This window comes from Protopterus annectens, chromosome 11.part0, assembly GCF_019279795.1.
Source record: "Protopterus annectens isolate FY-2018-M chromosome 11.part0, PAN1.0, whole genome shotgun sequence".
In the NCBI taxonomy this organism is placed as follows: Eukaryota; Metazoa; Chordata; order Ceratodontiformes; family Protopteridae; genus Protopterus; species Protopterus annectens.
In genome coordinates this window covers 1,549,415,627-1,549,428,167 of record NC_056745.1, presented here as the reverse complement: position 1 = coordinate 1,549,428,167, position 12,541 = coordinate 1,549,415,627, and the positions used below count along the sequence as shown (strand labels likewise).

The following is a 12,541-nucleotide window of genomic DNA, read 5'->3' as shown; positions in this document are numbered from 1 at the left end:
CCCTCTACCAGGATTGTCTTCAGCATTCTGTGTCTAACACATTTGACTTATTTTTGATTGATAATTGCTGATTTTTATGTAACTGTTTTATATTCACATTGGTGAATGTCACAGTTTTTTTATATTTTTCTTCCAGGATTTCTTAAAGAAAGAAGGTCACATTGAAATTGATCCTAGACACTTATCTGAAACCAAAGAGAGTAGCACTAGTACAGTGTTTATAGTAATAAGGAATGAAGATATCCGTGGTCATTTCCATCAAGTGAGTAGATCATTGTCTTAAAGTGTACAACTTAATTATATATATTTTGTTCTTTATTGGGTGTTTTACTTCAAATGTGTGTATTTGTCTTGGTGTATTTTTTCTCTACCAGACACACATTCTTTGTCTAGTGCCCACTTAATCTTATTCAGAGTCATGGGGGAGACAAAGCCCATCCCAGGAGGCAGTGTGTGTTGCAGAGAACCAGTCCCAGATGGTATGCCTGTCCATCTCAGAATGTGCTTACACATGCTCTTTCTCTCACACGCGCGCACACACACACACACACACTCTTGGACATTTGTGAGGGTTGCCACATCATCTGACATCATATTCTTCTTTCTTTCCTTCCCTCTCTGTTTCCCTAGCCAGGTAACTTCCTTCCTCAGGGTTAACTTGGAATCTGGAAAGACAGGTTGTGTGTTGGATCTTATTGGACTGCTTCCCTAAGGAATCACTGTCACCCAAAATGGTGTGGGTCAGTGCCTTAACATCCAGGTGGAAGCCAGGTCATCCACCCAGCCCAGGGTGGCGGGTGATTCTGGAAACTGGGACAGCTGTCTGGCCTTCTCTAACAGGAAGTCCTAAGAGTCATAACTGTATCTATGAATATAGTTGAACATCCACAAAGATGTTACATTCCTAACACAACTATACTTGTAGGATAATCACCGTTGAAGCGGTTGCATTGCTTCTGTAAGATTGGCAGTGGCTGACTACATCAGGTGTGATAGAAGTCTGCTGGTGTGTCAGCAGGTTCTTGAAACAACATAGGAGGGGCTTACTTCCCATATGGTCATTACATTTTCTGTATAGTGTGTCCCCTTTTGGCTTATGTGCACTGAGAGTTTCCATCAAGTTTATCAGCCTGAGGAGAAGTGGTGGACAATAATAAAAAATTGAAGGAATTTATCTGGGAGGGAAAGAGGGCAAGAGTTAAATGAGATAAGCTGATTGTTCCAGTAGAATAAGGGGGTTTAGGTTTACCTGATTTGAATGGATAATTTAGAGCTACACACTTAAGGCTCATATACATAACACAAGCAGAAGATCATATTTCAAAGTGAAAAGGGATGATGATGAGGCAAGGGGGAAGTTAAAGAAATATTGAGAGTAGGATTTTGAATACAGATCCGTAAGGAGAGTAATAATCATACAGAATATTATGTTCATAAAGTAGCAGAAAGTATTCTAATAACTAAGCCAATATGAGAATGGAGAAAGGAGATTTTACCAATAGGGAACACTGCAAGTAGGGATACATAAAGTAGGCAAGAGGGGGGTGGACCTTACTGGGGAAATTTGGCAAAGAAACCAAGATATTAGTGGCAAATAACTCAAGCAGGAAAGGTAATAGAGTGGGATGAGGCCAAGAAGACATTTTGATTGCAGGCTAGAGCCTGCCTTCACTGCCAGGGTTTGATCTCAGAGTACAGGCAAAGAGAAAAGAATAGGGTGATTTTAAGTGAAAGACCTGTTCTGGTAAAGTTTTTAGTTGAATCTAGAACAGAAGAAGCTGTTAAAAAGAGTTAATTAGTAGGGTATATAAAATAATGCACGCTAGCTATAGGAATCAGGGAAGGTTAGAAAATATTGCGAAGAGAGACTGGAAAAACAGTTTACAAGGATGTAATAAGAAGACATATGCATGTTTCCCATGTATGCAGCCAAGTCCAGAAGGTTTAGGATCTTTGCTTGGAAGTGTTTGCACAGACTGTTTTTATATGTCAAGCAAACTTCAAAGAATTTTTTCCTCAGGTTGATAGCAAATGTTGGAGGTGTGATTGAGAAGAAAGAGGTATCTGGGAACATATGATTTAGGAGTGTAATGAGTTGACAGATTTTAAAAATTCCCTAAATAGCACTCTCTCATAAATATTGGGTGAACAAATGGCTGTGGGTAAGGAAATGATTATTTTGAGCTGGGATGCAGGATCTGAGTTGCCTAGACATAGTTAAGGCCTTGTTAAGTGTAATTATGTTGCCTGCCAAAAAAGCAATTACGAGAAAAGGAAAATCAAAATCTACACCAATATTGTTTGAGGTATTAAATATTATAAAAAAGATAAACTGGATTGAGAAAAGGGCAGGAGCAAATTGCATAGAAGTAAATGGAAATTGTGAGAACAATACATGCATAATAATGTTCAGGAGGAGGAGTGAGGTTTAAAGGTAGTCAGGAATTCATCATTTTTGTAATGTTGGACTGATAGCAAAGAAAATGTATGTGATGTATATTGTATTTAAATTAAAAATGATAAATTGGTTGTTTTCTTTACTGTTAATTTGTTTGCATACGACTTAAGTGACTATTTAACCAAGGTGTTAAAAAAATCCTTCGCTGTTGGTGAGAAACTTAGTGGTACTTCCCAAGCTGGGTATGTGGTAGCTTGCTCATGAAATTATTTAGCCTTAGGTTTGCTATGGGCTTGCCATAATCCAGTGTTTAGTATCTCAAACTATGGGGAACTCATCCATAATTTCAGAAGTGAGCATCATCTTAAAAACCGTATGTGATTTCTGTCAGTTCATGGCATCTTTGCTACTAGAATAAATTGAAGAACTCCAAAACTTGTCATTTCTGGTGTGTAGACAGTACAACATTTTGTTACATGTGGGTTATGGAATGTTTAAGCAAGTCTTGCTCAAGTGGTTGACTGATTAAATGATGATTACTATTTCCGTTGTGCTCTTAAAGCAATGAGCACTAGACTGATACAACTTCTGTTACCCTCTCTTTCATATTTTCCCACCCAGTTAGTGCACACTGCAGAACTGCAGGCAACCCCTTTTATATGGGCCTTGAGAGAACCATGAAACTGAGTACTAACACCTGTTTACCCTGATATTAGTTGGGACTGTGTTGCTGTTGCTCCTGATGATGTCCTGGCTGTTTCTCCTGAGCAAGTTCACTGGTTGGCTGATACTTGCTTTGGTGGAAACTCTTAGGTTCATAGGTTCATACTAGGCTATCTGCCCAAGGGCATTTATAAGCCTAGCCCATAGTTATTTGGCTTTCGCCACCCCTTTAGTTTGAATAAAACTATGCCTATTATTTTGCTGTGCCTCTGTCAAGCAGTGACACTGAAGTAATCCCTGGGGTATATCTGCGATCCCCCATCCATTGGTCGAGATTCCTCTTGAACAAGGCCAGCGAGGTGCTCTGCCTCACATGTACCGGGATTTTGTTCCACAGCATAGGGAGTCTCTGGGTGATGAATCTGTCCCTCCAGCATGTTCTATTAATAACCGTGTCAAGGTTTAAGTCTCCCGCCTTGTGGTTCTGAGGGATCTAGATTTTTTTGAGGTGAAGCATATTCATCAAATCAGGGTTTGACATGGCCTTATATGTCAGGCACAGGTCACCTCTGAGCAAGCGGTATGAGACTGAATAGAGCTGGAGTTCTTTCAGTCGGGCAGCGTAAGACATATTTTTGAGACCCTTTATCCTTTTGGTGAGGAACTTTTGGGGCCTTTCCAGCTGCTGCAGGTGTCTGGTCAGATACATTCCGAATGGGGCATTGTACTCAATCATAGGTCTAATGAGTGATGAGTACAGGGGGGCGATGACCTCCCTTGATCTAGATGTGAATCCCTTCATGATCAGGTGGGCAATGTAGAAGGTTTTCCTAACTACTTTAGCAACATGAGTGTCAAACGAAGGCTACTGTCAACCTGGGTCCCCAGATCCCTGATGACTTCTTCTGTGCTCAGTGGATTGCCACCTATATGGTAGCTAGGGTAACCTTGTTTTTCCCGAAGGGTATGACTATGCATTTCTTGGCATTTAACTTTAGGCCATGGCTCTGGCACCAGTTATCCGTTTCTGTGAGGCCCTTCTGAAGGATATCTGTGTCAGATGTGTTTTCGACTATGGCGCCAGTTTGCAGTCATCTGCAAACTTTGTCAGCCATAACCCTCCTGTGTTTGCTTGTACTTCAGAAAAGTAGATGCCGAACAAGAGTGGACCCAGGACTGAGCCCTGTGGGACACCACTTGTGACAGGCTTTGAGTCTGACATGGCTCCAGCAACTCTGACCCTGTGGGTTCTGTCACTTAGCCAGTTTGCAACCCATCTTGTGATGTATGGGTTTACATTCAAGCTGATGAGTTTTTGATGATACCTGAGTGGGGTATTGTGTCAAGGCCTTTGCCAGGTCAAGGTAGGCTGTATGGATTGCCTTTCCTCATCAATGGCCTTGGTGACTGTCTCAAAAGTCAACCAAGTTTGAACGGCATGATCTGCCTTTGACAAAGCCAAACTGGGTTGGATCCAAAGTCTGCAAGTTCCCTATGTCTTTATTTATGAGTTCCATTATGATCCTCTCCATGGCTTTGCAGATAAGGCTTGTCAAGCTAATGGGACGGTAATTTCCAGGGTCGGTGGAGGCACCGCCTTGTGAAGTGGGACCACAGTCGCCGCGGCGCCACTCCTTGGGTACGATCCTGAGGTGAGGCTAAGATTAAACAGCTGTCCTAACTGCGGGTTTAATTCCTCATTGAGTTCATGGAGCACACAGCCGGGGACACCATTCGGTCCCATGGATGCTGTGTTTTTTGCTTTGGAGAGAGCAGTTCTCACCTGGGCGTTGGAGATGTTTGGGGGCTACAATCCTCTGGTATAGATATCTCTCCTTTGGGAGAAGTTTGCACTGAACCTGTCAGCCAGTATGTTGGCAATGTGTGTAGGTTCAGTAATCTTCACATCATTTTGAACTAATTCTGAGCATATCTGGGAGTTTCCTCCTAGGTTTCTAACATAGCTAAAGAAGGCCTTATGATTGTCTTTTGAATCCTTGGCATTTTTCTCTCAAAATTTGCCTTGGATGATTTTATGAGAGCTCTTAGTTTTTACTTATAATGATCAAAGGTGTCTTACCTTTCAAGGATTTTGCTCTGTCTTGTAGTAGCTTCCTCCTTTTGTTGTAGAGCTTGTTTATGGCTGGGGTCCACCAGACTGGACGCTTGCCTTTGGTACAAAGAGTCTTAGTTTTGTTTGGGATTGCCTGATCCATGCAGTCCTGTAGGTGCTGGTAGAAGGCATTTGTAAGTGATTCAGCGGTTTGAGTAATGTTTACCACTGGCTCAGGGGCCTTAAAGGAGACCACACTAGTTTTTAGAAGTGTGAAGTCGGCTTTTGAGAAGATGTCCTTCATGGATGCATCTGCAGTCATAACAAATGGGTTGTCCTGTCGTCAGGCAGCCCTTCGGTCGGCCGGATTCCAAAGTCTGGGTCCGGCTTCGGCTGATGTCGCAGTTCACCCGACGTCATCTCTGCTGGTCTTCGGGTATAAAGGCATCAGCCGACGCCATTTTCCTCAGTCTTTCTTGCCGTGGCGCCAAGCAGAAGCTGTTCGCAAGTGCCGGTCGGTCAGATCCAGAGATTACTACTACCGAATACTACTTCGAAGACTTCTAAAAAGCTAAGTACCCCATTGGGGACTCTTTCTTGCCTCAGCCGATGTCAGAAAAAGTCAATAACTGTTTAACTTGTGGGAAACAAATACCTCATAAAGATTTCCACTCTTACTGTCTGCCTTGCTTAGGCCCAGACCACGACGTAGCAGCCTGTTCGCCTGTGCTTCCTTCAACCGACGAACGCTTAGGCGCGGTCGGAGTTTGCTGAACAGTTTTTCGCTCAGATTTTGCGTACATTATGCCGCCGGATCCTCCGACTACCCAAATTGTTAAAAACGCAAAGAAAAGACCGACATTCGCGGTCCGCGGTTTCGCCGAAACCACGGTTAAGCAAGTCATGAGTGTCTCGGTTTCGCCGAAACCGAGAAACCGGTCAATCTTCAGCCGAATCCATGACTACTACTGAGGCTCCTGCTACCTTAGTTGAATCGGCCTCAGAAATTTTGCCTACAACTGTGGTTCCTAGTGATTTATCAGACACCATCCCTTTGGATGTCTCTACCCCAGCACGTGGTGCTGCTAGGCCTCCTGCAGCCATGTCTATTAAGGCCTTTGCCAGGGCTAAAGCAGCCAAATCTGCTAAATCAGTGCCTGTTAACACCCCTTCACACAGGCCCACTTCAAGTTCACCAATGCTTACTCTGGCAGAAGATTTAATATCCTTAATTAGGGATCCCAATCTCACCCAGACAGGGCCTCTCAGCCCCAGAAAAGAGACATAGAGCAGAGCCCCCCGAGCCAGTGTCCTCTGATGATTCTGCGGATGACTCAGACATTACAGACCAGCCAGAGGCTCCTTTTTCTACTTATGAAGATTCCGATGCTGAAGAATCCATTCCAGCTGCCTCTCCACCAGAGGAATTTTCCTTTGGGGAAACCTTACATGCCATGAGAGAACAATTCCAATGGCAGGGGCAAGATTTCTCAGATTCAAGAAAAAGGCTTAGGACTTTTCTGCACTTACCACAACATAGGCCCTTAGCTATACCTCCTGTACTGCCTGTTGTGGATGATGCATTTAATGATGTTTGCACTGCTCCTGATTCTTTACCTCCAGCCCCTGCCAAACCAGATAGATTTTACAGGGTGCCAGACACTCATCACCACCTATACAAGGCCCCATTTGCAGATCCCGAAACTATATCCCAGGGGCCTAAGGCAGTAGCCTCGACCACAGCAAAAAACCCCATTCCTTCTGAAAGGGAATCCAGGTCCTTAGAGAGATGGGGGAAAAAAGTTTACACCTCTGCTACTCTCTCAGCTAGAGCTTTAAACTGTCAGTTTCATATGATCCAATACCAAGAGTTTATGCTCGATCAGTTAACTAAAAAACTGTCCTCTGATGAATCCTTAGATAAGAAATATGTATTAGAAATGGTGAATAACATCCAACAGGTTAGTAACCATTCCTTAAAATGTGGCTATGATGCACTGGAGGCTTCATTTAGATCAGCCATGACTGGCACAGTGATAAGAAGGCATGCATGGTTGAAAGAACAGGTCTTACCGGATCATGTTAAAGCAAAGCTGTTAGATGCTCCTATGGATAAGGCCAGTCTATTTGGTACACCTGCCCAGCAAGTAATGAAGAAAATGGAAGAAAAGGCAAAATCTGTACAAACAGTTAAAGATTTCTTACAGGTTCAGCCCCCAAGGTTTAGCAGGAACTGGCCTGCCAAAAATTGGTCCTTTCCAGACTCCACAAAATCCCAAAGGGGCAGGAATAGATGCTCTAGAGGCAGAAATCAATCCAGAGGAGGTGCCTACAGAGGACGACAGTGGCAAGGCAATAACCGAGGCACAGACACAACCACTGCCACTGCAACAGGACAATCACAGTGACTTGGCTCTGACACCGCCTACCAGGGAGCAAATAGCAGCACCTTTAGGCGGAAAGTTAGCCTTATTTTCGAAAAATTGGCAATATATCACAAAAGACAAGTGGATTTTGCAAACCATAGACCAAGGCTACCGGTTCCACTTCCACACCTTACCAGTAAAAAGAGGAATGCCAAACCTACCTCCAAATCAAAAAATAGAAGCTCTACAGCAGATAGCGAAATTAACAAAGATGAGAGCTGTGGAAAGAGTACCAATAACAGAACAGGGCAAAGGATTCTACTCCAGACTCTTCCTAGTACCAAGAAAAGAGAAAAGTTGGAGACCTATTCTCGACCTGTCCGTCTTAAACACATACATCATTGTCCCAAAATTCAAAATGCTGACCCTACAGCAACTTCTTCCCATGCTGGGCAAGGAGTGTTGGCTGGTAACTCTAGATCTCAAGGAGGCATACCTGCACGTCCCCATTCGACCAAATTGCAGAAGATACCTCAGATTTCTTGCAGGATCAGAGCATTATCAATTCTCAGCATTGCCCTTTGGCTTATCTACTGCCCAGAGTATTCACAAAATGCCTGGCATCAGTAATCGCTCACTGCAGACTACAGGGAATCCAAATTTATCCATACCTGGACGACTGCCTGTTACAAGCGGACAACAAAAGCAAGCTGACAACAGATTTACAAAGGGTCATTTACTTGCTACAAGCCCTGGGATACACAGTCAATTTACAAAAGTCAAGGCTGATACCATCCCAAACAAGAACATTCTTGGGCGGAATTGGACACAGTAAAGCAGATGGCATTCCTAACTGCAGAAAAACAAAAATAACTTCCTCTTTACTTCTTGGCATTAACAAAGCAGAACAAACTAACAGCAAGAAAAGTTCTGCAGGCCTTGGGCTTCATGGCATCATGCATAATCTTGGTCCCACATGCCAGACTGCATATGAGAAAGCTACAGTGGTACCTAAAGAATTTATGGTCTCAGCACAGGCACAGCTTAGAAACAGAAATCCCACTAATCCCATGCCTAAAACAGGAGTTCCTATGGTGGGCTCAAGCATGCCAGTCAAACCCAGGCTTACCCTTCCACAACTTTCGAGCAAGCCAAACCATCACAACGGACGCCTCAGACCTAGGATGGGGCGCACATGCTGGACAAATGCATACAAGGATTGTGGACTCAAGACCAGCTGCACCTGCACATAAACCAAAAGAAATGCTGGCAGTAAAACTGGCAATCCAAAAATTCAGACCATTCCTCAAAGAAGGCCATTTGATGATAAGGACAGACAACACCACAGTCATGTGGTACATCAACAAACAGGGAGGCACTCATTCATACCCCTATGCAGAATGACTTTGGACCTTTGGAATCTGGCTCTCAGCTACAACATCCAGTTACAGGCAATATTTGTGCCGGAAAAGAGAACACCCTAGCAGACATGTTAAGCAGAACCACCTCGGATGCTCACGAATGGATGCTACACCAACATCTTCAAGGCCATCACAAAGAAATGGGAATGCCACAAATAGATCTATTCGCATCCCCACTCAATCACCAGCTCAAAAAATTCTGCACAAGGACATTCCACCCACTTGCATGGAAGGTGGACTCTCTATCCTTCAGCTGGAAAGGCCTGACAGCATATGCATTTCCACCTCTTCCCTTGATGCACAAGGTACTACTGAAAATCAAAGAGGAACGTCCAAGGATAATCCTGATAGCTCCGAATTGGCCAAGACAACACTGGTACCCATTGCTGAGGAGCATGTCTCGGGAGAGAATGTGGTCAATACCCCTGATGCCTTTGATGTTAACTCAGAACAACTACAACATCATGCATCCAAACCTAAAAACCTTGCAACTGACTGCCTGGAACATCACATAGCAGCAACTAACCCAGAACTTTCCTAAAGGGTTAAAGACATTATCCTCGAAGCCCGCAGACCTTCAACAAGAAGGAACTATGCAGGAAAATGGAAAAGGTTTGTCATTTGGAGTACTGAAAGAGGAAAAGATGTGTCGAACATAGATATTGCTAACATTCTGGAGTACTTGGCAGAGCTTCTACATACAGGCCTGTCCTATTCCTCCATCAAGATACATGCATCAGCTATTTCAGCAGAATACAGCTTCGATCCACCTGTCTTTTCACATCCTCTACTCAGGCAGTTCCTCAGAGGGATCAAGAATGTAAAACCTCCTAGGAAACCACCATTACCAGCATGGGACTTGAACTTTGTGCTAGAAAAGTTGACACTCCCTCCGCTTTGAACCAGCAGCAACAGCAGATCTGCAACACCTGTCATGGAAAACTGCTTTCCTGCTGGCAATTACCTCAGCAAGGAGAGTTTCGGAACTACAGGCCTTAATGGCAGTGCAACCCTTCCTAATCTTCCATCAAGATAGGGTGTCCATGAGAACTAATCCTACATTTATGCCTAAGGTGGTATCCAGAGTGTCTTTAAACCAGGCAATCCACCTACCTACCTTCTTTCCCAATCCACAGAACAGGGGGGAAAGACTGCTGCATACCTTGGATGTACATAGGCAGTTACGCTACTACCTGGACAGAACCAAAAGTAACAGAAAAACTGACCAGCTTTTAGTAGCCTATGCAACAGGAAGGGAAGGAAAAGCAATTTCCAAACAGACAATCTCCAAATGGATAGGAATTTGCATAAGATTCTGTTACTCCTACCATGGAAAACCAATTCCACAGAACATAAGACCTCATTCTACAAGGGCTACAGCCACTACCACGGCTTTCTTACGAGGAGTGGCAACCAAGGACATTATTGAGGCGGCTACTTGGACCTCCGTGCATACATTTGCCAAGCATTATAATTTACCTCTATACTCTAGATCCCGAGCAGGGTTTGCCACTGCTGTACTGCAAGGGATCCTAACTACACCATAATTTTTTCTTCCTCCACCCCTAGATGCATCCATGAAGGACATAGTACAGTTTTGTACCTACCATAAATGTAGATGTCCGAACTGGATAGCATCTGCAGTCAGGATTACCCACCCTCCTTCCCCTCTGTGGTACTCCTAGGGTATTTACCCTCCTAATAGCTAGCTGGGGGGGAGTCTCTTATGGTGTATTTGTTTGTATGTATGTACATACATGCTTATTTTTTGTGTTTGCCTTCTACCTTTTTGGAAACATTGGCATTTATCCAAAATTTAACCTTCCAAGAGGGCAACTGGCATCTGGGGCAAGAAACACTGAGGAAAATGGCGTCAGCTGATGCCTTTATACCCGAAGACCAGCAGAGATGACGTCGGGTGAACTGCGACATCAGCCGAAGCCGGACCCAGACTTTGGAATCCGGCCGACCGAAGGGCTGCCTGACGACAGGACAACCCATTTGTTATGACTGCAGATGCTATCCAGTTCGGACATCTACATTTATGGTAGGTACAAAACTGTACTTTTTTCACTGTGGTCTTTTTTGTTTCAGGTGGGGGCGGGATGAGGACCTCCAGCGAGATTAATTTATGATCTGATCTCACCAGTGAGGGGTATACTTCCGGTGTTGAACATTGTGATCCCATGTTCGTGATGATGAGATCAAGTATGTTTTCTCCTCTTGTTGGGATGGTGACTAGTTGTTCCATGGCATTTGAGTTTATGAACTCCAGGAACCTTTGGGCTAGAGTGTTTGGGCTTGAGTAGTGTTCCCAGTCTATATTAGGGTAGTTGAAGTCACCTAGTATGATGGTGTTTGGAGATACATTTATCCCCTCCATTGTTTACAGGAAGGCCATGTGAGGTTCCTGAGTTTGAGAGGGTGGCCTGTAACATGCTACAAATTGCAGAGCAGTCTTGCCTATGGTTAATTGCACCTGGATGGTCTCCGATGCATCGCGTTGCCACCAACCTTGAGGTGTGGGTGTCCTTTATGAATATGGACACCCTCCTTTCTTGGTGTTGTCCGGATTTTGGGGCCGAACGCATGATATGAGGTGAAACCTGCTAGTGCTGGGGTGCTCTCAGGAGCCTTGAACCAGGTTTCTGTCACAGCACAGACATCGATGTTCTCCATACTGAGAAGGGCCTCGAAAAGTGCATCTTGAGATTGAGACTTCTGGCATTGAGCAGCATTACCCTTAGTTTTTACTTTTTGTGTTCTAGGGTGGTAGGTTTAGAATTTGAGCCTTGCCTAAAAAGGCACTATGGGGGTGGCAAGAGCCTTTGCCAATATCCGAAGCCTAGGGTGACAGGTGCAAGCCGCCCTTGCGAGCAGCGTGGCTTGTCCAGCATGTCATCCCAGGCAGACAGACATTGATCCCTTTGAATGACACCAGAATTTAAGCCAATTATTAAAGCTGATCATCTTATCACTGTATTGTGGCATCATTCTAGGTGAAGGTAGGATACTGCTCAAGGTCAGGGTCATACCTGCCTGGGCTACATAATCAGAGAGCTCCTCAATGTCTCTTTTCATGTAGTCCAAGGAGGTACGTCTCAGGTCGTTGACACCAGCGTGGACAATGACTGAGTCGTGACTTGTACCTGCTGTTGAGAGACCTGAGTGCTTGTGTTACGTGGCGGATTCTAGCGCCCGACAGGCAGCTTACTGTGACCTTCTCCTTACTCAGTCTGGTGAGCGGGACGTCAGTGTGTCTGACTATGGAGTCACCTATGACAAGTATGTTTGGTGTTGTATTTGGCCTTAAGGGCAGTGACTGCTTTGCACACTGATTTTGTTGTTTATGTGTTGTTTGTGTGGTGTATTGAGTTTGCAGTTGCTTGGGTGTCTGCTTTGGAGGCCTCTGCTGTTTAGGTAAATTTTACTCAGAGCCTCCGAGTATGTCTTAGTGTGTTTATGTGTTTGATTCAGTGGTGTGGTTGAGTTATGTGAGACTGGTATTGTGGTGTGTTTAGTTGCCTTCTCCTCCTGCCTGGTCTTGCCAGTCCTGAGTTGAGAGAGCTCAGCCTCCAGTCTGGCTAAATAGCTGCATCTCTCACAAGTGTTAGTGTTACATGGGAGGAGGAGATGGTTG

General features: G+C 44.4%; 1 protein-coding gene across 1 annotated transcript in view; it reads left to right on the top strand.

Moving 5' to 3' along the window:
- TASOR2 (transcription activation suppressor family member 2) overlaps positions 1-12,541 on the top strand; it is a 2,454,942-nt gene that overhangs the window by 1,772,456 nt on the left and 669,945 nt on the right. The window contains exon 19 of the mRNA XM_044088824.1: positions 137-262. Within this exon, the coding sequence (XP_043944759.1) occupies positions 137-262 (126 nt within the window). The remainder of the gene's footprint in view (positions 1-136; positions 263-12,541) is intronic.